Here is a 23,744-nt window from a genome sequence, read left to right as displayed (position 1 = left end):
CTGCAGACTGTGCTGCTCGGCTGGCGGTGTGAAGCTGCAGTGACCTGTTTCCAGAAGCTACTGTGCAGTTTTCTGACCAACACCAAGTACGTAGTTTATCACCGTTTAACTGCTAACACCACTAGCTACAATCCTACTTACAAAACAACCATTTAATGTCATTGTAGCTGTTTGTGTGAGACGTTAAATTATGGCTAATATTTACAACAGCATTGAATAATACAGAAAAAAAGCTAGCTGCGCGTTAGCTAAGGCTGCATTCAAATGTCCATCCATAAAGAAGGCGATGGGACTAGTACGCTGCATTGGGTCGTCGTCTGGTTAGTTTTTAAGGGATGTTTGCGACATTTAAGGATGAAAATAATTGTGTTGAGTAACGTAGAGGCTTGCGAAGCCAATCGTTAATATATGAGGTAATGTTAGCAGGCTAACCGTTGGACTTCACTGCCAAAATATATGAGAAAACGAGCTGCTTTTTGAGATGAAACACCCATTTTTTCAGCGAGAAATAAGCAGAATATTCCAAGGTTGGATAGGCTTACATCTCAATCAGCCACGTTTCTTCAAACAGATTGTATTCACATCGGGGTTAGTGAGCTAACATTGACACAAACTTGGCTTTTTAAGTAGTCGCCAAAAAAAAAGCTAAGGTTACGATTTCCCCCTATTTGCATCTGTATTTGTTTTTACGTATATCTCGTAGAAACAATACGAAAGCTTATTTGACGTGTGCTGAAGCCACATTTCACTGACTTCTGACTTATATTTTTATAATGATGTCTAATTACATCTGCACCATTTTACCAAATGCAATAGCTTTACATTGGACCCCTGCATTTCAACGAACCATGTGCAATATACTATATGTCTTAATAGCTTGTTTTCATACTTTGTTTTAAAGGCTATAGCAGAAATACTCATTCCATTTATATGTAGAAATGCTATTATATGAGCTAGGTAATTTGAAGCAAGTGATGACATGGATCATTATTTGAATAGGGGAGCTTCAACCTACTTTTGAACTCTTTCAATTAAGTATATTTAGGTTCCTATGCTCATAAGACATCTGCTAGGAGAAGAAATGATTGGCAGTGTTGTTGATAGAAAAGTATTTCCAATTAAGACTTAAATTCTCCTTTTTTAAAAACTGTTGCGTTGTTCGTGTCACATACAACACAACCACGACCTTCTTTTACAACATGTCACTCAACTTCTTCTAATTTTCCAGTCGCCAGTTTTTATTTGAGTGGCTGAGTTTGCACTTTCTCCCGACCGGCGTCACTCAGCACAAGTGCACCTGGCCGGCCCTCCTTGAGGACTCAAGCACCATCCCTCTTGATAAACATAATGCATCCTAGAGTTGGCGTGAGAGGCTGCTGCAGTGTCACTTGTTGACTGTGCTTTCTGTGCGTTTGACGTCTGTGAAGGTGTGGTGGTTGAACCAGCGCTGTTGGCATGCCAAGAGTCCTAATCTGGAGGGTGTGGGTTTGCTCAGCTTTTTTAAGTTTCCTTTTCTAGAGAATCCAGGTCAGAAAGGGAAACCCAGAAGGGGGAAACAGCTGGCCCATAAAACATAGCATTTTTTTCGAAGACTAGAAGGGACATCATTTGACTAGTCTTGGCTTTTTGGCAGTAGTTGGTGAGGGAGCTTGAGGCATCAGTGGAGTATTGATTGTTCAGCAGCATTTTCAATACGATCCAAGGTTGTTTAAAGGGACTTCTAGAGAAGTTGCTTTCCTCTTTATAAAGTGTAGACATGGTGAAATTCCTCTTTTAATGTGGTGTTTCTTTTAAAATAGTAATATATATATATATATATATATATATATCTCAGGACAAAATGATTTATCTGCATTTAAACACAATCAACTTGCAGAATTAGAGTAACATAGAACAAATTAGGCTTGTTCCTATTGGCAAGCACATAGTTTATAAGCGATTGAAGGGATGGATATAATGTCTGTTTTTTCCTTGGACCTAGGATTGATAATTAAGGCACCTTAAACCAACTTACTGTATGTCACATAAAATAATCTTTTCCTTATTTTTGTGGTGTATTTTCGGGTGAAAAAGAGTACATTTAGTGTGACTCCCTCCATTGCCAATTTGCAGAAACTGAAAATGTTTTTGAGAATTAAAAGGCTTAACCGTGTCTGAAGGCACATCGTTAAAGCTGACATCGTCCATCCGCTGTGAGTCTTTCTGCAGGGAAAGCCAAAATACTTGAGGCAGCTCTCCATCTCGCCTATTAAAATACATTTGACACTGTCTGTGTCGAATCGGATGGCTTACCACCACCGCCGCCACTATGCCCCTTATGTGAAGTCTTCACAACACTATCACACACACTACTCCTGCAGACAACTGAGAAAAAGGAAATGCCCTTCAAAGACGTGTCTGTCTCTCTTCATACAGCCCCTGCTAACTTTTCTTTCCCTCTAAACCAAATGCAGTGTTTCTGCCAAGCACAATATCAACTGCAGATTTTTTGTTGTTGAGCGCTCGGCTCTGCCAGACAGACAATAAGTTATTGAAAATCTGGTTTTCATTGGGGTTTTTTACAGGCAGAGGAAATGGATATCATTTGATTTACATTCATATATTTCTGGTCTCACACAAGTGGAGTTCTGAATATTTGTGCTTCCTACAGGATGACTACAGTTCCTTTTCCTTTTTTAATGTACATTTGTTTGTTTCCTACATTCTTGGCATTACCTTATTTCAATCACTGGTTCTTCTAAACACAGCTGTTTTATTTTCCTCCCTCCCCACAGACTTGGATCAACTTGTCGGAGAGGAAAGAGGGGAAACCTGAATCTGAACCTCCTTCTCCCAAACCCTCCTGCCAGTTGGGAGCCACTGTTGGCATCCACTCGAACTAGAAGAATTTAAAGTGAAAGTCACCACACTTTGGAGCCTTTATTTGTACAAGAGCAGTGTAAACGTAGCTGAAGGGTTATTGCTGTCTTGAGTAAGTGTATGACCAAGCGTTTCTCGGATACTTCTGTGTGACAACATGGCCAAGAAAAACAGCCAAAAGGGTGAGTCATTTTTATACGCCTTCATTAAATTTTTTTTAAAGAAATTGGCCAAATAAGAATGTTGTAGTTGTAAATGATTAAACAAACCAATGTGTGCAAGATGGCAGGACTTTAACAGTGAATTTGCTGCGGACATTTACAGTGACATTAACCTACTTTCACACGGGAAACACTGTCACAAGAGCCGAACATGTTTGGTCTTTAAATGCCTATAGGTTAACTTTGGACTTTACCCTATCCCTCCATACTCAACGGTTGGCTTTTGTTTATCAGTTTTGAAAAGAAAATGTCATCAGAAGTTTGTTGGAACAGATTTCTTGTCAGCCGCGTCTCAAATGCACCAGTCTTAAGGCCCCTTCCCACCGCCGCGCAGCAGCGCGCAGCCTCCATTCATTTCAATGAGGGAAGGGCGGCTGAGGGGAGGCGGTACAGCCGCGGCGGTTTGACCAGGAAGCGGTTGCCGCCCACGTGAACGCGCGCAGATTTTTTCCAACTGCTCAGCTTTCCCCGTGTCGAAACTTTCAGCGGTAGCCGCCCGGCGGCAAGTCGGTTATACAAGGCATCGTTGCAAACGGAGTATACAGACATAAACAACACGGCTCATGTATTAAGTCAATGTTAAAGTGTCTGTCATTTAAAAAAGATTGGATATATATTTGACGTTGAACACAAACATGTGGAACCAGTGATTGAAGCCGATTTTCTAGGGGAATAATTTTTTAGACTGAACTGTATTTTCTCTCTGTACTTTTATTCTTCATAAAAGCTCATATAGAGAGACTATAACATCGTTATACGAGAGAGAAAGAGATAAATACGTGTGGTGGACTTCTGGTCGGGCTATCCCAACGATACGATCACCGAAGCATCTCGCTGTCATTGCCGCCGAGGCAGCAGCCGCTTTTAAAAACGCCGGGCTCACCGGTGGAGTCCTCCAGCAAGGAGGCGGTTGAGAGGGCGGTTGCCGCGCGGCGGTGGGAAAGGCCCTTTAGTCTGATAACAGCAACTGGCCCTGAGTATGTTCCTCTTGCAAGAACAAGTCTTTTCAGAAGCCTTCAGTTGGTTATAAGTTATTTTAAATTAGACGCAGATTCCAGCTTTTGTCTTTGTGTCTTCTCAAGTGCTCGCTGCTTGTGCTGCTAACTGAAGTGTCTGGTGCTTAAATGTCTAAATAACAAGACCCAGCTTCCACCTGCACAGTGCAATACGTACTGACGCCGCCGTCGACATTTTCTCACTGTGTTTTTAATGCAAATGAAGCCCACAGTATTAAAAAAACGAATCTATTTTCAACTCGTTTGATAAGCTGAATAGCTGTTTTGTTTGCTCATGTAGATAAACACGGCCGTTCAAGTGTCAGCCTTTTACTTTTGAGATGAAGATAAATGGCTTCACAAGCTGAAATCAGTCTCTGTAGCCTGATTGGGAGTCATAAACCGAGCCGGAGACTAGTGCTCTTTCCAGGAAATCTCTGTGAAGAGGTTGTTTTGTTTTGCAAATGATGTTCGACAGTGGTTTTGCAAATGTGATTCAGAGCCTGAACGGACAATGAGGGTTTGGTTTTCCTCTTGTTTTAATTCCAGATACATCCGGGGTGGTGTTTGACACTCGCTCCAAAATGGCGATGTCCCAGGGAGGAACGGCTGACAGGATGAAAGAGAAGGTAAGACTTGACTTTTTATATTATTATTATTATTATTATTATTATTATTATTATTATTATTATTATTATTATTATTATTATTATTATTATTATTATTATTATTATTATTATTAGCATAACCTTTATTTAACCAGGAGAAACCTATTGATGTTAAAAAAAAAAAAACTTTTTCAATGGTCACCTGGCCAAGACAGAAAAAAACACGAGGCACAAGAGGACAAAGTTAATAGTTCTAAAATAAAGCAAAGCAATCCACATTACACTCATTTAAAAGAGCCAATCTTGTAACCAGAAAAAACATTGACATCTTCAAGAGTCTGCCTCCATTTCTTTCATTTTGGACTCAAAAGCATTTAAGGCAGGGCTCCAGACTAACTTTTTCATTGGGTGCACCGGTGCGCCTAACTTTTTCATCTAGGTGCACCAGCATATATTTTGGGTGCACCAAATTAGTGCTGCACGTTTTGGAGAAATTGTGCGATTGCGATTATAGTGGCTAATATTGCGATTTGCGATGCAATATAATAAATAAATGGTATTATGATTCTTGGTTTTCAAGGAAAATTTGCGATTATTGATAGTTTTGAAACTTCATCTCAATTTAAAACAAACACATATTAAGAATCATTGAAAATATAGAGAAAATAAAGCTTGTACTAGGCTAGCAGCCTACACCAGGGGTGTGAATGTTTACAAAAATGTCTAAATGGTTACAGTCTGCAATTTCTTTGTGTACACATTTAACCATAATATGGGGGGGGGGGGGGGGGTCAACGTCACTTTTTTTGCAGAGGCTGTTGGAGTGACAGTGTGCAGTGAGAAAGACAAGCAGCCAGACAGACAGAGAGAGGCAGTCATTTCATGATTTAGCTTTTTGACTTAAGTGATCATAACTGCCTAGTGATCATCTGTCATTAGACTGACTCCCGCTGTCGGGCCGTTGGGCTCGCGAGCCGATCAGCTGTTTGAGACGGAGATGAAAACAAAAGTGAAACTGAAGGTGGAGCGTGCAGTTAAATATTTAAATTAATAAATATTGTAACCAAACACAATAATGTGTTGTGTTATCTGCTTTAGTACAGTAAATCACATCGCCCTCCACTCCTGGAGATAGCCTATAATCATTTCCCAAAGTAAAAAAAAAAAAAAAAACGGTTTTCATTTATTGATTTTTTTCGTAAACGTTTATGATTTACCAAACGAGTACTCGTGCACACCCCTTACCTACACTGTTTTCAAAATAATAAAACACTTAATTAAAAAATAATCATAATTTCCCCATGAAAATAAAGGCATTCCTCAAGACAATAGTCTCTATCAACTTACTGAAACTTGCGTGGCCCTTCACTCTCATGCATTCGACTTTTCTCCGCACTGAATTGATAGACTGGGTGAGTTGCCACTGGTTGCCACGCGACATATAGCGGCTATTACTTTCCAAGTTTCCAAGACAGCAGTTCAATGTGTTCAACGTCACCGTACTGAATCCTAAAACTCCCCATATAGCAGACGTTGGCTTTGATTTCCGTCACAGTTCAGCGTGGATGCTGATGCGCGTCGGTGTCCATGTTTGTTTGTTTACTCTGCTGTCTGCACCATAGTCTGCACCTGTCTTGCACGCCGTGTAGGTGCGCGCGCAGCTACACACACACACTCACTGTCAGAGGAGCCGAGTACGCTACCAAAAAGACGAGAGGAGCGGTTGGAACGTTTAGACACACGCGCGCATATCCTACATTAAATCGCAATCGCAGCCATTTGTGAGGAATGTAATTGCTCTAGCTCACATCGTGATTAGAAGAATCGTGCAGCACAGCACCCAATATTACATGATATGACGTGAAAAATTTCAGGTGCACTGGTGCGACCAGTGAAAATATCTGGGCGCACTCACCAGATTTTTGGGCGCACGTGCGCCCAAATTAGGCGCACTCTGGAGCCCTGAATTTAAGGAGATTAATTCATCAAGTCTCAATGGTGTAGTTTTAAATATAAAACTAAATCACAATGTGTCTTACTGTCAAGGGCCTCTGATTTGCTTGGTGGATTCTGTTCCTCAGCGCTGACGTTCAGTTTCATTGGCTGTGGGGGCTTTGCACTGCAGTTCCCTGATGAGCAGTTTTTTGGCGGCGAGTTGTCAGAGCATGAGCAAAAGTTAATGTATTGCTAAAAGGGAAAAATGCAATGTTTTGAGCCAGTGTTGAATCTTGGGTTATTCTCGTCTCAATGAGAGTCTGTTCAATAGCTCAACACCTTAAATGACCTGAAAATACCATGAAAAAAAAAAATGCTTTTCTTGACTTGACTCATTATGTAATCTTATGACAAGCATTTTCCGTCTGTTAAAGCTGTTAGGCTTAAATGGAGCAACTTCAGGAAAATGGGACACAAGGTTTTACTGTGGTGTAGTAATGTTTTCATGGACGGTTCTTTGGATTTTGTTTGTGTCTTAAAGCACCTTGTTAATTATATTGAGTGTAAATTCCGTGATTTTTTTTTTTTGTTGCCAAAACTGCTAAATGTTTTGGTTGCGACAGTGATGCGAGTTATGGATTATCTATCAAAGTTTTTAAATCAATTAAAATTATTGGAAAATTGTCAATATTTTCATTGGAGCTGATTTGTATATGCATATTTATGTGTTTGCAAGAAAAATCAAACTAGCTCTTAAAAAGCATTTGTATTTTCTTTCTTGTATTGTAGAGCTAAGAAGTAGAGCACATTGCTGTGTCTCTGCCAAATATTTATTTAAATGCTGAAAACGCCTTCATTGTGAATTTACATTAGATGCTGAGTCAACTTGAGACATTTGAAACCTGTTCCATTCATACACTGTGCTCCTTGTTTTTACAGATCAGCGCTGTCAGGGCCGTCGTCCCCAACAAAAGCAACAATGAGATTGTGCTGGTGTTACAGCATTTTGAGAACTGTGTGGACAAGGCCGTTCAAGCTTTCATAGAAGGTATGAAGACGTTTGCATTGGTTATTGGCCCTCAAAAGTTTGGTTTATAAATAGTTTCTCATAATGAGGTGTATGATTTCCCATAGAACTAGTAGAACTGCATATTTTGATGCAATTACGCCTAGAAGGCTTTCATAATGACCCCACACAAAGGAAAAGATTATAAAAAAAATGTAATGCTATTGTTAGGATGTATCTTATTTCCACAAATACTCATTCATGTATTTCCAGCAATAGTATACTACATTATTAGTCTGATCGTGTGTCTTGGCCTGCAGCCCACATGGCTTAAGCTTAAGTGTGAACAACTTTTATTTTCTTCATGCTTGAAATATTTTGCATTCAGAAGCTGCGCGTCATTTGCACGCCTTTTTAGTTTCACAAGTTTAATAATAGAACAAGAAGGTTGTCCCCTGACGTCACACAGCTTTGTTCCTTATGTAGCGGCATGTAAACACAACTTCACTCTGTTGCTATATTGATATGGACATTGCAAAAGGTTTTAAACTGGTCATTTGTCACTCACTCTGTGCCTTTGTCGCCATTGTTTGCTTTACACCCTAGGAAGTGCAGTTGAGATTCTCAAAGAATGGAATGTGACTGGCAAGAAGAAGGTGAGAACCAGAAAGCCTGTCTCCTGTGTGTCTCTTTGTTGAGTTGGCATATTTCTGTCTACTCTAGTTTTGACATAAATAATTGCTTTACTTCTTAAGATTAGAGGTTCAAAGTGTATTTCATTAAAATGTGTAAACTATTGCAGTGGCATCTAAATCTGAATGCCAAAAACTTTTTCTTAAATCAAAACTTCCCTGTCTGCACTTAATTGATCCAAGCCACTGCACTGATAAGAACAGAGACAATAAAAAAAAGAGAATTTGTCAAAAAAATATATCATTGTTTTTTTGACAATGATATATCTCCATTTTAAGCCCAAGAAGAAAAAGAAGCCCAAGCCTCAGCCCGAGGTCCCAGCTGACGCCGCTCCGCCGAAGGCCACGACGCCCGACGAGGGGAAAGACGAGATGAACGGTTTCAACGGCAACGGCTCTGTGGTGGACGGAGAGTCTCTGGATTCTCTGAGTGAACAGCTGGACTCGGCTTCGCTGGACGCAGCCGAGCTGGACTCTGAACCCGCTACGTCTGAAACCACCGGTAATCACAAATCTGATACTGTATGGTGAAGGAAGGGCTAGTAATGATTTTAGTTGTTATCCTGGGGAGGGGATTAGCTGCTTCAGTCAACATTGATCCTATGGATATGTAGAAGTCCGCTTTGATCAGTGTGTAAATAAGATCAAGTCCAGGACTAGTATAAAGGAAAGATTACAGTAACTGAAGAGAAGGCTCCAAAGGGGCTGATCACTGTGTTCTCAAAGATTATTGAAATTATGTTAAAGTTTAGCAGCAATAGTCATGAAAGAACCACTTGTACGAACAGATTAGTACTTAAAGTAGCAAAGAGGAACTTTGAGTTTGATGATTCTAGTGCCCCCTTTGGACAAAAGCAGTAGTGTTTTTAATGACTGCATCGTCGGCTGTCGTAAAGATGTTTGCTAGCCTGTGCTGGCGACGCATGCATTTGTTTAGAAAGCGAGTGAAGGAGAGACGGCATGATGCACTGCAATGAGGTTATGTTTTTATATTTAACTGTCAAATTTATAATTGTAATATGACCATGGAGACGCAATGTTAACATTGATTTAGTGTTTTCACAGGATCCGAAAGGAGGATTTCTCTGAACTTTGACAAGGAGCAAATGATCTTCACAGAGCAGACTGAAATAGAGGAAGCTGTCGTAGCTTTTTATAGCTGCTTTGCACCGTTCATGTTAATTTAACGTCCTCATTCTGAGTAAAAAGTGTTCCACTAAACTGCAATGGTTAGCAGACCGTTATGAGACAGGAAGATACAGATCACGTATTATTAATGAACTCTGTGAACTAAATGGTTTACCAACAGTCAGTCAGCAAACCTGTTAGCTGCCAATTGTCAAGTTTATTTCTACAAAAAAGAAATTTCCTTTCAAAGTGTCAAAGTTTTTTTGCTGAGTCATTTTGAACTCGGTTCCAAAAGTGTTGAATTTAGAAAAAACAGACGCAAATACTCTGCTGCTGACCAACTTTGCTTCTGTTCTGGCTGGTCTCTATTATAGATTTGGTGTGAAGAAGTTCATTTGGAAATGTACTTCACTTGTTGTTGTAATAGCAATCCGTCTTCTCACAGGTGCAGAGGCAGAAAGTCAAGGTAGCGCTCCGAGTCCTGCCCCGCAGCAAGCAGGGAGGAACCACCAGGGACCCAGAGGCAACAAGCCCCGACAACGAACAGTCTCTAACTCACACTCACATCCACCCACTTCCTCTATAGCACCTTCCACTGATGAGCAAGGAACCAAGAAAATAGGTTAGACACTTGAACATCTTACCTCCCAAATGAATTGTCCTGCATGGAGTTTATAGAAAGAAAACAATGATTTAAAACATCTCGACATTATTATTTATTATATTATATTATATTATATTATTTTTAATACAGAAATCTCAACTTCTAAAGAACTTATAACAGAAGGATTTGTTCATATTTTTCATTTAAAGGCTGTATCCAAAATCTATTCTGTAAAAGCTTTGGATACTAATATTTTTTTAAATTGAGATTTCAACTCTGGCCTAATCCAACATCTTTTTAATCTTCTATTGTAAAGAGATGCAAACTGGTCATTAGATAATGTTATATTTGCAAATTTATTCAAAAAATTCTGAAAAAATATGATGCAGAATATTATTGTTTTTAATGTACCGGTAAAGGAAATCAACTGGCAAAGTTTATGAGAATATCTATAAGTTCACCCTATTCACGTGCACTGTCTCACCTTAATGTCTACCCTGCAGCTTCCAACATAGACCGCTCAGTGAAGGACCTGCAGCGGTGCACTGTGTCACTGACTCGCTACAGGATCGTGGTCAAGGAGGAGATGGACTCTTCAATCAAGAGGATGAAGCAGACGTTTGCAGAGCTACAGAGCTGGTGAGGGCATTTCTTTTCATAATCTGGCTGTAGTTGCATCTTAAGGTGATACAATATTTGAAATATTGTATTATTTAGGTATAAAAAATTAAAATAAAACACCTTGAAGGGCTTTTCGATTGGAGAAACTTTTCCTTTGGTACAAGATCCCTTTGAGGAATCCAAAGTATAAGTAAGAAGCTGTATAATAGTCCCAGGTGTTATAAAGTATTCAGGGCTAATACAATGTAGTTCAATGTTAGTGTTGGGATTTTGCAGGGCAGACCAACACTGATTGGTCAGATGCTGCAGCAACTATAACTTTTTTTTATACTGTAGTACCAATATATGGATGAAGAAATAGACATTTTCACAAAAGGGACAATTTATTTCCTGACTGTCTTGGTCCAGCTGTTTGGGTTCCATGTTTACTAAAGCAGTGTGGGTGTTACTGGCATTTTATAGGTTTCGCTCTGTGGGTCAAAGGGCATTTTCTTACCTTTGTCCTACTTGATGAAACTGGCACAGTCATCAACATGAGCTTTGCATGATAGTAAACTGTGTGTTACATATTGTGAACCTGCGGTATCTTTTACAATGCTCCGATTTGATAAGCTCAATATGGAGTGTGGGGTTGTGCCGATTGGTGATGGAATCATCTATCGGCGATAGAATGGACGATATGCAATAGTTTTTTTTTTTCTTCTAGTCGACGCTATCGGAGGGTGTTTGCATAGGGAGTGTGCTGTAAAACTATACATTTGTTTACTTATTTTATTATGCCTTTTACTCTGCTGCACTGTCCCTTCCGCTGCTTTAACAATGTAAACTGCCCCAATGTGGGACAAATAAAGGAATATCTTATCTTATTTTATCTTGTGTTATCCAGCATACATAAGGGAAGATCCGGGTGGACTTCTTCCTAACAGTTATAACGATGAAAAAAAAAAAAAAAGCATACTGAGGCCTTAAAGGTACCACATAGGTTTATTTTGAACAGTTACTTCTGTATTCACTGCTTCTGACTTCTCAACAATTTTAATTTTAATTTTTTTTTGTAATTCAAATCCTGCATCCTTTATTTTCAATTTTTTTTTAATTTGCTGGCACATTAGATACGTGTGTGTGTGTGTCCTTGGGTTCAAGACCAAAACAAACAAAGCAGGAACCCACTCTTAAAACATATTGCTTCATGGAGCTAATAGTGGTAAAAACAAAAACCTGAGCTATGAAGTGATGGGTTCCCATTTTATAAAACTATTTTCATTGAACTTTCACACTCAGTTTGTTGTGAGCTATAACAACAATAACACATTCAAAGTTATCACTTATGTGACAATGACACTCTTATGCTGATCTACAGTATAGCACCAAAGAGAACTACAGTGCTTCTTAGGGCCCGTGTCCACCTACCGCCTTTTTCCCACCGCAAGCGCCTTTTTTCAATTGATTCCCAATGAGAAGCGGCCGCCTCGGCAAAAGGCGGCCGCTCTGAGAAAAGGCGCAGCGCCTAGCGTTTTTTTTCCGAGCTTTTTTGCCTTTTTGTGCGGCCGCTTCGAGTTTCTCCAGTTAAAAAAAGTTTTCAGAAAGGCGGCGGCGACGTCACCGCCGCTTTTTTCAAAGGGCCAATCAGATAGAAGATCGTCGGGACTCGTCGCCTTGGCAACAAGGAAGACGGAAGAGAAACTGCTATTTCCGTCTCTGTTTACCCGAAACTGTACGAAAATAGTGACTTAAAATGACCAGAACAGAGGGAGGAGAGCCCGTTTGTGGGAGCAGATTAGGCAAACACTTGATTCGCTGTATTTTTTATCTCCTACGGATCGTTTCATGCGCACACGTCAGCCTACAACTTGCTCCGTGTGTGTTTGCAGGAGCCGCGATAACTCCTCATCCAAACAGAGGATGGTGGAAAGTATTCTCGGTTTCATAAAACGCTTGAAAAAAGCGGTCGAAAAAAGCGGTCGAAAAAAAAACGCTCAGTAGACACACTCCCGAGCGCACAGCCAGCGTTTAACGCTGGAAAAAGGCGTTAGGTGGACACGGGCCCTAAATGCTCATTTTAAATAACAGTGTCCTTTTATGTGCTAACGCTTACAACTATACTTATTGTATTCCACTTGTTTTTGATGCCAGCGTGTGCAGCTGTCTCTTTGTTTTTTGTCATTAGAATTGCTTTGTAATCTCAGTGCAAAAGTCTTTTCTTGGACTGAGTCCAGAAAAATAACCCTCCTCTCTCTCTTTTCTTCCTAGTTTAATGGACAGAGAAGTGACTCTAATGGGAGAAATGGACAAAGTGAAAGCAGATGCCAGTAAGTACTGTTTTGTTTTTCCAAGTGAGTAGGCTGAACCCAAACCCTGCACGTCTCTGTGCCTCCCGGGAGCTGTCCGTATTCTTCACATAATATGATCACCTCACTCCAGGGCTCGGAGAATCTGAGTCGTAAAAGAGATTGTTGTGGAACGGCAAGCCCCAGTTTCTAGTTTCTTTGTCCCTTTTTCAAGAATGCAGTGTTGCCCCCAGGGTCCAGAATATACCTAGCGCATACCACTTGTGTTCAGTGTGTGTAACATGACAGAGCAGGACTGCATATTTCTACAAGTAGGCCATTCTCTGGTATTGGGTCCCCGTGTGTGTGTGTGTGTGTGTGTGAGGCCTGGAAAAAGTGAATAGTGTCAGGTGTCTAGGGAGGCTCAATGCTGTCTTTATGCAAGGTGTTTGGGGAACTGAGAGGAAAGCGAAGGAACGCTAGTGTTTCTTTTGACATTACTAAAGCCAGGTTTCCTCAAAATGTAGCTTCCACTAATCTGCTTCCTGTGTTACACTCGTGATAACTGATGGATTCACTCACAACCTTTCACTCTCCTGCAGGAAAAGGGTAGATGTACATAAACAACTTGCAACATTTTATAGAGGAAATGACTTATCGATTAACGATCATCAAAATAGTTGCAATAGTGCTTCTTTTGCTTCACTAATGGATTCATTATTTTTGTTCTAATCGTTTTAAAAAATGGCCATCACAATTACAAATTCTACAAAAACCTTTGTCTTTTCAGAACAATGTCTAAAACCTATAAATATTACAATGTACAATCATGTAAAATGAAGCAAAAAAAACAAAAAATCCTCACATCAGAAAATGTTTTGTGTGTAGTTTTCATTCTGACATGTAACACTGCTCTTACAGTATCTGAATACATACTACATGGCACTCGTGTCAGTGACTTATGTCCCGTCATATAAGCACATGCATATCTCTGACCTTTTGTTTACCTTTGGATGCTGAGTCAGCTGCACTTTGTACCTGCCGTTTCAAAAGGCTGCAGCTGAGTTCTTACAGGAAAATGAAACCTACTGGGTCCTCAGGGTATATAAGTAGTGACACTGACTGACACCATTTATTTGATGGATTATTCAATCAAAATAGAATTATAATAGATAGAAGCTACAGATATTTTGATAATCAATTAATAATAATTTTTCACTTTTCAAGCATAATACTGAAGGTTCTTCAATGAACATTAATATAATTTAACATACTTTTAAAAAATTCTGAACACGAAATTTGTCCTTACATATGGCACTTGGTATTTTGGCTTTTTTCAATCTAATCTTGTTACGTTATTCTTGCTGTTCTGAGTTTTTGAAGCTTGAATGAAATGTTATGTATTAATAACATATTCTATTACAGACGCTGTGCACAAAAAAAAACATTGCACTCCATTTTGTCGGTTTCATCAAACAGAATGTGCTCGTTTAAACCAGTTCCACATCTGTTAAAACACATTGCTCTTTGTGTGTCAGTGTTGAACTTGGACGTCCGGCAGAAGAAAGCGGAGGAGCTGAGACGGCTGACAGACAAGTCGGCATCAATGTCTGAGGAGCAGCTGACTGAATTGCGCGCAGACATCAAGGTACTGTCACAGCACACAGCTCCAGTTTGGCCTCGTCCGTCTCTCTCTCTCACTATGTTTGACTCAGTACACAGCTGACTCAATGTGAAGTGGGAGTTCTTTGTTGAGCCACAATAGAAAGCTAATTAGATAGCTCATTCTGTGATTAATACAGTCTATTTCTTTGTATTTCCGCAGCACTTTGTGAGTGAGCGTAAATATGACGAGGACCTTGGGAAAGCTGTACGATTTACATTCGATCTTGAACCGCTGAAGACGAGCATCTCAGGGTTTGGATCAGGTAAGATATGCACCGTCCTTCTATTTAACCTTGCTTTCTTATTTGTGTTCAAGTGAAACGTTAATCTCCATACATTGTAGATAATGCGAAAAACACTTTCCTTTCAAACCACAGAATATAGAAAAAAATTGCTGAAGCTGAACTATAATATCCACATTGAGAGCAGCAAGGACAGTGACAGTGACAGTGACGGCTTCGTTATGATCAGTCAATAGAAAAAGTGTGTTGTTTCAAAATACTTTAAAGATGAAATAGAAAAAGATAAAAATACACTACTGCGTTTGTTCTCTTCTATATCAGGCTTTTCCCCCCAGATGGAAATCTTTGAATAATTTTGCAAAAATTAAACTTGTCTCTTCACATGTGTCAGCAGGCCCGGAGTGGCTAATCGGGAGAACCGGGAGCATTCCCGGTGGGCCGCTCTGGTTTTTGGGCTGCGAGGGCCGGCCCAGTCATGGCACTGGGTTAAAATATCATTTTACCTATTGGTGCATTAAAAATCATATTATTAGTCCGCAGTTAAGTTACTGCTAATGGAAACTGACCATTTCCTACAGCTTCAGTTTCACATTAAAAGCATCTAACTGGCGTAACGTGAGATTACTTTTATTTTGAAGCAGAATTTAGGGCCTCCTAGCCCTGCTGCGTGTCTCTCTCTAGCAGCATGTCGGACTACGAGGTGAAAGATAACTTGTAATTCTGCGCTCATACCAAAGGCTTTATGAAAGTTAGTCACAGCCCCCAGTCATATATGTTCAATGCATGCTCGGGACAATGGCGACTGGAGCGTCGGCTGCACTGGGATGAGCCAGAATCCGAACATGTAGGCCTATTCGGATGAGCACGGATAATGAGATGATCGATCCGAATATGTTTACTTCGCGAATAATCTCGTTATTATTCAGGAAACAACTATTTATTTATTTTGCCTATCATGCACTAAATTGACGCGGCGCGTTCTGCCTTAACTTGAGTGGCACCTATCAGCTGTTCATCTCCGCTGCCGTGGCAGAAAAGAGATAGACCAGCTGCGTTTATGCATGGCCCCGTGAGCTGCGGTCTCTCCATTCCGCTGGATGTTTGTGACCCCGAGTCACCTTCAGTCCCTCCTGACTTTTATTTATTTCAAATCTCTGAACGTGAACCACGTCTCTTCATTTAATAAAATCGATCTTTGAATATTCGATCTGCAAACACTTCGCTTGTTTAGTTCATACAATCTGTTTATAACTAAGAGATTTGCTCAAAAAAAGTTTCGTTTTTGTGCGTTGATCAATTAGACCTCTAGATTATAAAACGCTGTTTCCTAGTCTAAAGTAATTATTCATTGAACTAAGTTAGAAATTAAAAAAGAGAGGGAGAGAGAGAGATAGCGAGACAGAGATAGGCCTATGAGAGACAGGGAGAGTGAGAGAGAAGAGGGAAATAAACGGGCAAAATAAATCTTATCTAGATCGATGATACAACTTAGTTTAGTTAAAAATAAAAAGAGACAGAGATGAAAAAATAAAATAAATTGGGCAAGTTTATGATTTACTGTGATGTAATAGGCCTACTGTTTCAGACTCTGAATGTTCAATGTCCCCCAGTCAAACGTGTAGGGGCTTAGACAGTTATAATGAGAGAGAGAAACAGATGAGTACAGTATGAGGAAAATATGCCTATCTCATTATTGATAATATGCCAATATTAAATCAATTTGAGGCTCTGAAGGGACTATAATTGTTGTTTTTTTCCACACATAAGCCCATAAGCCCCAGCCACTTCCGGTTTCATATCCGAATACAGGTAGCCTACATATAGATAGGCTAATTGTGTTTGTTGAACAGATAGCCTACAGATAATGACGTCTCCGTACACTCCTACTGCACATAGTAGCACCATGGCAGGCACCTGAGTAGGCTGTAGGCTAAACAGGAGCATTTGAGTCCACACAGTCTAAAAACACAGAATTACAAGGGTGCAGAGAACAATGCACTTTTGCAGACGTACATATTAAGGTTGTTATTACATTACATTAATAATGTCGGCGTGAAAGTGGGCTGATCTGAGGCATGAAACTCCAGGGCTGAAAATGAGTCCCACTCCGGCCCTGTGTGTCAGTGTTTGGCTGCCAGCTCTTAGTGGTGAATAGTTTGTCCTACTCTTTGCTGTAGATACAGTGCTTTTAGGGTAATTTTTATTCTCAGCCATGTTAAGTAATTCATTGCTGTCGTGTGATTTTAAAGAAAGCCAGGTGATACATATTGCTACCGGGGAAGAAAAATACAGAATTCATAAAATATTGCTGAATTAAGGAAGGAATCTGTGTCGTGAATTAGGATTATGAAGTTATGTGGTCAGCTTTGTAGAGACTAGAGAGTGACTATAGACTGCAACAACAAATGCAGTATATCTGACATGTAAACAGATTATTTGCCCATCTCCCATCTGTATGAAGTACACTGATACATCTACAGCCTTTCAGTAGAGCAAAGATTATGTTTGTGCTTTTAAAAGCTGCAGATTAAGCTGTGCTTTTTTCACCTGGGAACAAATATTTTAATTAATTAAACGTTTTGGTGCAACCCATGCCTTTATACTGTGTGTGACAGACTGTACAAAATCAGTTGTGATTCATTTCAGATGTGAAGTACAGTTGACAGGGCCTTAAAACCCAGAACTCCTTCAAATCCCAAATATAGAACGGTCTTTTATCAAGCTTATTTAGTTATTTTGCTTTATGGGAGAAGTTGCACTGTAAATGTTTCATCTTGTGGTTTGCTCTTTCCCAGTTTACCACCCACGTACAGGTTACTCAAACCGGTCCCGCTGTAGCTCCACGTCCTCGTCCGTCACCAGCCCGAGTCTGCTGGAGACGCCCCCTCCCCCCCAGACCCAGAGCGCCCCCACTGCCAACCGCCCTCCACCAAACAAACAGGTCAGCTGGGGGGAAATGATATTAAAAGCAAGCAACAAAAAAGTGTTGAACAAATCGACCATTAAAGGTGGAGTCAGTGATTCTGGAGAATGCTTGTTGTCAAAATAACTTTGTCAAAATCAGAATATCTCTCAATCCTACCTGTCCGAACTGCATGTTTTTTCTTTTTTCAGCACACAGTATGTACAGCTAGCGGATTGTGAGGCGATATTAACTGATTTTGACAACAACAAAAACAAGTGTTTTCTATAATCGCTGACTCCATCTTTAAGCGGCCTCATAGTTCCCAGGTCTTTCTTTACTTTAAAGATTAAATCAGTCTTTTAACTTCCTAACCCGCCCTCCCACGCAGATTTTCCAAGGCAACCGGCGTACGTTCACGGGCCAGGGCTACCACTCGGGCTATCACACGGGGGGCCAGCGGTACAACGGTGGAAGCTCCTACAATGAAAGGAACGCTGGCCGTGGTAACCACCGCTACCACGGCGACCGTGACGGAGGCTCCTCCTCCTCACATTACTCCAACAGCTCCAGAGGCGGGTCCCATTCCAACACGCCCTCCAACAACCCGGACCGGCCCTCCCCTAACCCAGACCGGCCCAGTCAGAAACCGGACCGGCCCTCCCCTAATCCAGACCGGCCCAGTCAGAAACCGGACCGGCCCTCCCCTAATCCAGACCGGCCCAATCAGAAACCAGACCGGCCATCTCCTAACCCGGACCGGCCCAATCAGAAACCAGACCGACCCGCTCAAAATAACCCAGACCGAGCCAGTCATAACGGGCTGCCCCAAAGGCAACCGCGGACGCACTGCCCTTGACATTGGAAATCCTTGTGCTTAAATCAAACCCCATCCACTAACCCCTCGCACCTCCCCTTGTACCCTACACTCTCTCCCCCCCCCACCCATTCCCCCCTGTACTAACTCCTTTCAATGAAGAATAGAAAACAAGTTTACATATTCCTGTCAGTTGAGCTGTAGTGCCACCTTCTCTACATCAATCCGTTCATCCCTCAAACTTGAAAAGCTCTCACTCTCACCCTTCTCTCTAATTGCTTTTTCCTTTTTTTCTCATTCCTCCCCCTGTGGTTAAAGTAACAGCTTCTATCTTTAGGCCCTCCTCCGAGAGATCTCGTCGCTATGCTATCGTCAGGCTCTGCTTTCCATTTCGGACTGACAGGATTACCTGCAACAATTTGTGCACTATTGAAGTTCTTAGTACTATTTCTATTTTTGCCGTGGTTTATGTTAGCTCTCTGATTTGCACATCAGATCTTTATTTTATTTTTAACTTTATTTTATCGACGCCCAGAACCATTTCAATGCCTTCACCGTGGAAACGTTGTGAAAGTGCTGCATAGGTAGTTCTTGCGTTAGCAGGGAGCTAGTGGTCGTCAGGAGAGTAGACATGCAATCAACACTACAGACTATCGTTCAAACTTTGCAAGGTATAAAATTGAAACATATCAAACTGTAATCCAGAGCTTTTTCGTACGGCTGCTACATACAGTAGGGAACGTGTTAAGACTAGTAGGACTTAGATGTGTTTGAGAGTAACTGTGAATATGGAGGATGTCCTCTTGAAGGAATAGTTTGACATTTGTTAAATAGCTCATTTTCCTTTGTTTATCGTGAGAAGAAAAGATTGATACAACTCTCATGTCCATAGGCTAAATAGGAGGCTTTCTTTCCTGTCTCAATGTCAAAAACAAGTCAGCCTACCTCCACCTTTTTATAGCTCACTAATTAACACTTTATATATATTTTTTTCGTAGACTAACGTAATTGTTTAATCTACAAGTTGTGGTTTTACAAGGCACTATATGCCCGGCAGAGCAAAGCTAGCCAGTTCCCTTGTTTCTAGCCTTTATGCTAAACTAAGCTAATCTAATCGGCTGCTGGCTGTAGCTGGTGGTATAAATCTTCTCTTGCAACTCTCTGTAAGAAAGTGAATAAGCACATTTTTCAAAATGTCAAACTTTTCATTTAAATGTGATGTATCGCCCTCCCATTGGCCGACGGGGTTTTTCATGTGTGCCGTTGTTCTCTGCGCTCTGTCCATTGTTTTACATCAGAGAGAATGGGCTCATTACGTTTTTTTGAGTAATGTCCTAGCTCACACGAGAGGAAAATGTCCACATTATAGTTAGTTCTTGACATTTACTCGGATGGATTTTTCTTCCACGCTTCCACCACCTTTTCTTGTTTTGTGGTGTTGTTGTTCATATGCTCGTGGACGGCATATTAATGACGGGCTTGCCTTCAGTCACAGAGAGACTTCACTTTTGCCTTTGTATGTCGAGACATGGATGTCTGCATCATGACTGCTTTCTAATCAGATGGTACTAGTAGAGCAGACGTGTGATTTATTGGATATGTGAGAATGCATGATTCCCATTGTTTTTATATATTCACTTTATCCCATCTGTGACAGTAAAATCGATCAAACTGATTAATGAATTTGGAAGGTTGTATAGATTTTACAGATGTTGTTTTCCAATGGCCGCAAAGTAGATGCTTCAAGGCTGCTGTTGGGGTTGAGTGTCAGCGTATTGTCCACTCTTTGTGAACAAAAACCGGGGTGAATATTTGATTGACGCCGCCTGTTTTCAAGCCCTGTTCTTGCTTGTTAAAGGGACTTGTAGTTCTGTTGTGTAGTTCTGTACATACAGTTTGTGGAGCTGCAAGGCTCTGGTGTACAACTCTGGTCGTCATATTCTTGCTGCATCGTCTTCCCTTGAGCAGACCTTTTGAAATTTAAAATATAGTTTTCTTAATCCCCCTTTTTAATTTCTTGTGGGTTATTCTTTTATTATCGGGAGATTTTTATTTTTATTTAAGATTTAAAAATAATTTTACTCCAGTACTTATATTAGAGAATACTGTTGAGAAAATGGTCCCAACTTGTTTGAAGCCTTTGGTAAATATGTGCTGTAATGAAACATGGATAGTTTTGACCTAAAGGAATAGTTTGACATTCGAGAAACACACTCTTTCCCTTTTCTTATTGTTTGAAAAAGAAATATCTGAAAAAGCCTCAACCTACGGAAGCCAAAAAAAGCTGCACTTGCATGACTTTTTAATGGCGTCCTCTCATGATGACAGGTTTATTGTCACATGACACGGGATAATTATGGAAAACTTTCATAATATATTATTAGGAAACAGGCTTGTGTTCTCTCTATCAATCATATTTTGTGATAACGGATTGCTTTTCTTAAATTGTCAAACTATTCCTTTAAACTATCTCTTTCAAAAGACGCCAGACGTGACTTTTTTTATGTCACACATGGTTTTACTGAACGACATTGTTGGAGAAATTGTAGCAAGTCCAACAGCTTTCCTCGGCTAAATTTTGGTGCATTTGATCAAAAGCCGCAGTTGACGGATGATAAAGTAAATCATCTTTTATTCCAATATGTCTCTAGTGCAAGAGGTGCTGGATCTGTTCACAGTCGGAGAGATTTGAGTCTGTCCCACTTTAACCACTTTTTATTAATTTGTTTCACATTCCAATCCGTAGGAATATTAGTTTATCGCCAAAGAAATGATTTTGTTCTGTTAAATGTCGTTGCCTTTTTCCGCCCTTCCTTTCCTTGGCCTGTTAAGATTTCCAAAGGGGATACATCCAACACTTTTCCATTTTTTTCCTCTTCCAAGCTCACTTTATTTTCCGATTCCTTACTGTATATACATATAGGTAGCTATATAATTTTGTGCTCACATGGGGCATTTTGTATGTGATATTCATATTAGGCATAGCGAAGGTTACAGCATTCTAGTTCATTCATTCTTCCAGTAGACCCCTGTGTCCTTTTTTCTGAGACAACTGTAAACTCAAGTGCCTTTTCTTGTCTCCCACTGATTCCGTTGACATCCAGAGTATGGACCAAAGACATCAACCGTCCCCCAACATCCTCTCTCCCTCTCTCTCTCTCTCTTTCTTTCTCCCATTCACTGAATTGCACACTTTTCATTTACTACGAATAAACAGTTTGCAATACTGACCTTGTATGTTGGCTTTTTGGTTTTGTTCACATATTCACATGAGCTGAAGCATAAATTATATTGAGGTTTTACAGAATGCACATGAATTAAAGTATCCTGGGAGTTCAAGATTATGTTGTATACAACATCTTGAAGGGTTGAGGAAAACAAATGATAATATCCTACTCCCCAGGTCAGAGCATTTTTAAGTCTTTTAGAAGGTTGATTTAACGACATTAAAATAACAAGTACTGTGTTATTTTTACTTTAATGAAGTCTATGCCTTTTTAAAGACTAAGGATCTGTAGGAACCCTGTTTACAGTGATTCACATAATACTTGGTCAGCCAGCAGACGGCGCCATTACTCAATAAATGGTCAAATGTGATTTATTTATTATTTTATATAGGGAGGATTGGTTGAGGACCTCATAAATTAGGAGTGGTGGATGAACGATTGATGCAAATCTTCATCTGAAAAATAACTATACCTGTCAAAACAGTTTCTTCAAGAGACTGAAGCTCATGGTATCTTGGTTTAAAGGTGTGAAATGGTAAATTGCAAAATGATATCCACTGAAACTCCTCATCTAAATATGTATTCAAATACAAAATAACAATGAAAATGTATATATATATATATATTAGGCCGTGTAAATAACGCTTATCTCAAGGCAACAATATGCTGTAGAAGGTTAATAGGGTTAAAGATTTGGTTAAGGTACAATAAGAATATTATTTAATATAAGTATATTATTGTGTAAGTTTATCCTTGCTGTTTTTAGAAGTTTGGTTTGTTCTCACTCATGTTTCACAGCTGTAGAGTTCATTCAAAACTTTTGAATTTTCATTGATAAATCGGGGAGAAATTCCACGGTGATCCGTTGTGCAGCACGTTTCAACACGTCAACGTTCAGAGAAGGTCAAAGAGATGAAAAACAAGAAAACAAAACTGATAATCTGACATTTGTGATGCAGAAATTCATCAGATGCTAAAGTGGAGAAACGTGAAGGGGGAAGTTTCTGTACGAGACGGTTACAATGCACAGCGATTTACCAGGAGGGGAATTCGAGGCCAGATCATAAACTAAAATCAGAATTAATCTGGAGGACACATTTGCAAGATTCATGTTTTCAAAGGACCTGGATCTATTTTAAGGTCATGAATATGCATTATTGGTCGATAGGAAACAACACAACTAGGTGTAAAATATATTCCTATGACAATTCATCATACATCCGAGAAGAATATTTGCTTTGGTCAAAATGATTTCCCAAATTGTTGAAAAGATACAAAAAAGATTTGTGACCTACTACATGTGTCCTAGTCAGAGTTAGAAAGACAGAGTTCTTACTTTAGAATTAAATAAAGAATGTTTATTTAATCATCATCCAAAGTCAACATCGGAGATTAAACTAATATTAAATTTAATTTTATAAGAACAAATAGCCTTTTTCTGGATGATTCATGACCGCAGTTTATGAGTATAATGTCCAATTGGATAAATGAATAAAGACTTCTCTTCACTCTCAAACCAACTACAACGATATGTTGTGTCAACAAGCTTGAATCAACTCTGTCAACTGTATATGGGAAGCTTGTACCAAATTTCCAATAATAATTGATCTATTTTCTGTATTTGTTGTGAATTTTCCTCTTGTAACATTTTATTTGTGGAAGTCAGATACATGTGCATTCTGAAAGTCACCCGGAGTGTGTATCAGGTATCAGTTAGTTTCTATTACTGGTAAAGCCTGTTGTATTTCTTTGAAAAAAGCGAAAGGGCTTTTTATGCTTTGTACCGGTAAGTTTGTCATCTCTATTGTTTGTGCATGTTTCTTTTTTTAATGCTAATAGAGACCGTACGGCCCCAATGTGCCAGTAACCGGAATGACACCTGTCAGCAAACAGGAATTTTTAAATCAATCATCAACGCAAAATTAACAGAAGCAAACAAAAGTAGTTATTGTTAA

General features: G+C 39.8%; 1 protein-coding gene across 1 annotated transcript; it reads left to right on the top strand.

Annotated features, from left to right (window-relative positions):
• Positions 1-21,774, top strand: spats2 (spermatogenesis associated serine rich 2). Its single transcript, XM_080030692.1, has 13 exons — positions 1-86; positions 2,775-3,041; positions 4,625-4,704; positions 7,558-7,666; positions 8,231-8,280; positions 8,596-8,818; positions 9,890-10,066; positions 10,552-10,687; positions 12,920-12,978; positions 14,475-14,584; positions 14,762-14,864; positions 17,639-17,784; positions 18,137-21,774. Exons 2-13 carry the CDS (start codon positions 3,017-3,019, stop codon positions 18,602-18,604), a joined length of 1,686 nt encoding a protein of 561 aa, XP_079886818.1. The 5' UTR covers positions 1-86; positions 2,775-3,016; the 3' UTR covers positions 18,605-21,774.
• Positions 21,775-23,744: the final 1,970 nt, after the last annotated feature.

The sequence above is a fragment of the Ammodytes marinus genome (genome assembly GCF_949987685.1).
Source record: "Ammodytes marinus genome assembly, chromosome: 7".
NCBI classification, from domain to species: Eukaryota; Metazoa; Chordata; class Actinopteri; order Uranoscopiformes; family Ammodytidae; genus Ammodytes; species Ammodytes marinus.
This window is presented reverse-complemented; position numbering and strand designations above follow the sequence as displayed.

Excerpts from the sequence above, each read along its gene's own strand:
- spats2 (XM_080030692.1), top strand. The coding sequence starts at position 3,017 with ATGGCCAAGAAAAACAGCCAAAAGG. Across the intron at positions 4,705-7,557 it reads CTGACAGGATGAAAGAGAAG|ATCAGCGCTGTCAGGGCCGT; the intron begins GTAAGACTTGAC and ends TTGTTTTTACAG. Across the intron at positions 10,067-10,551 it reads GCAAGGAACCAAGAAAATAG|CTTCCAACATAGACCGCTCA; the intron begins GTTAGACACTTG and ends TCTACCCTGCAG.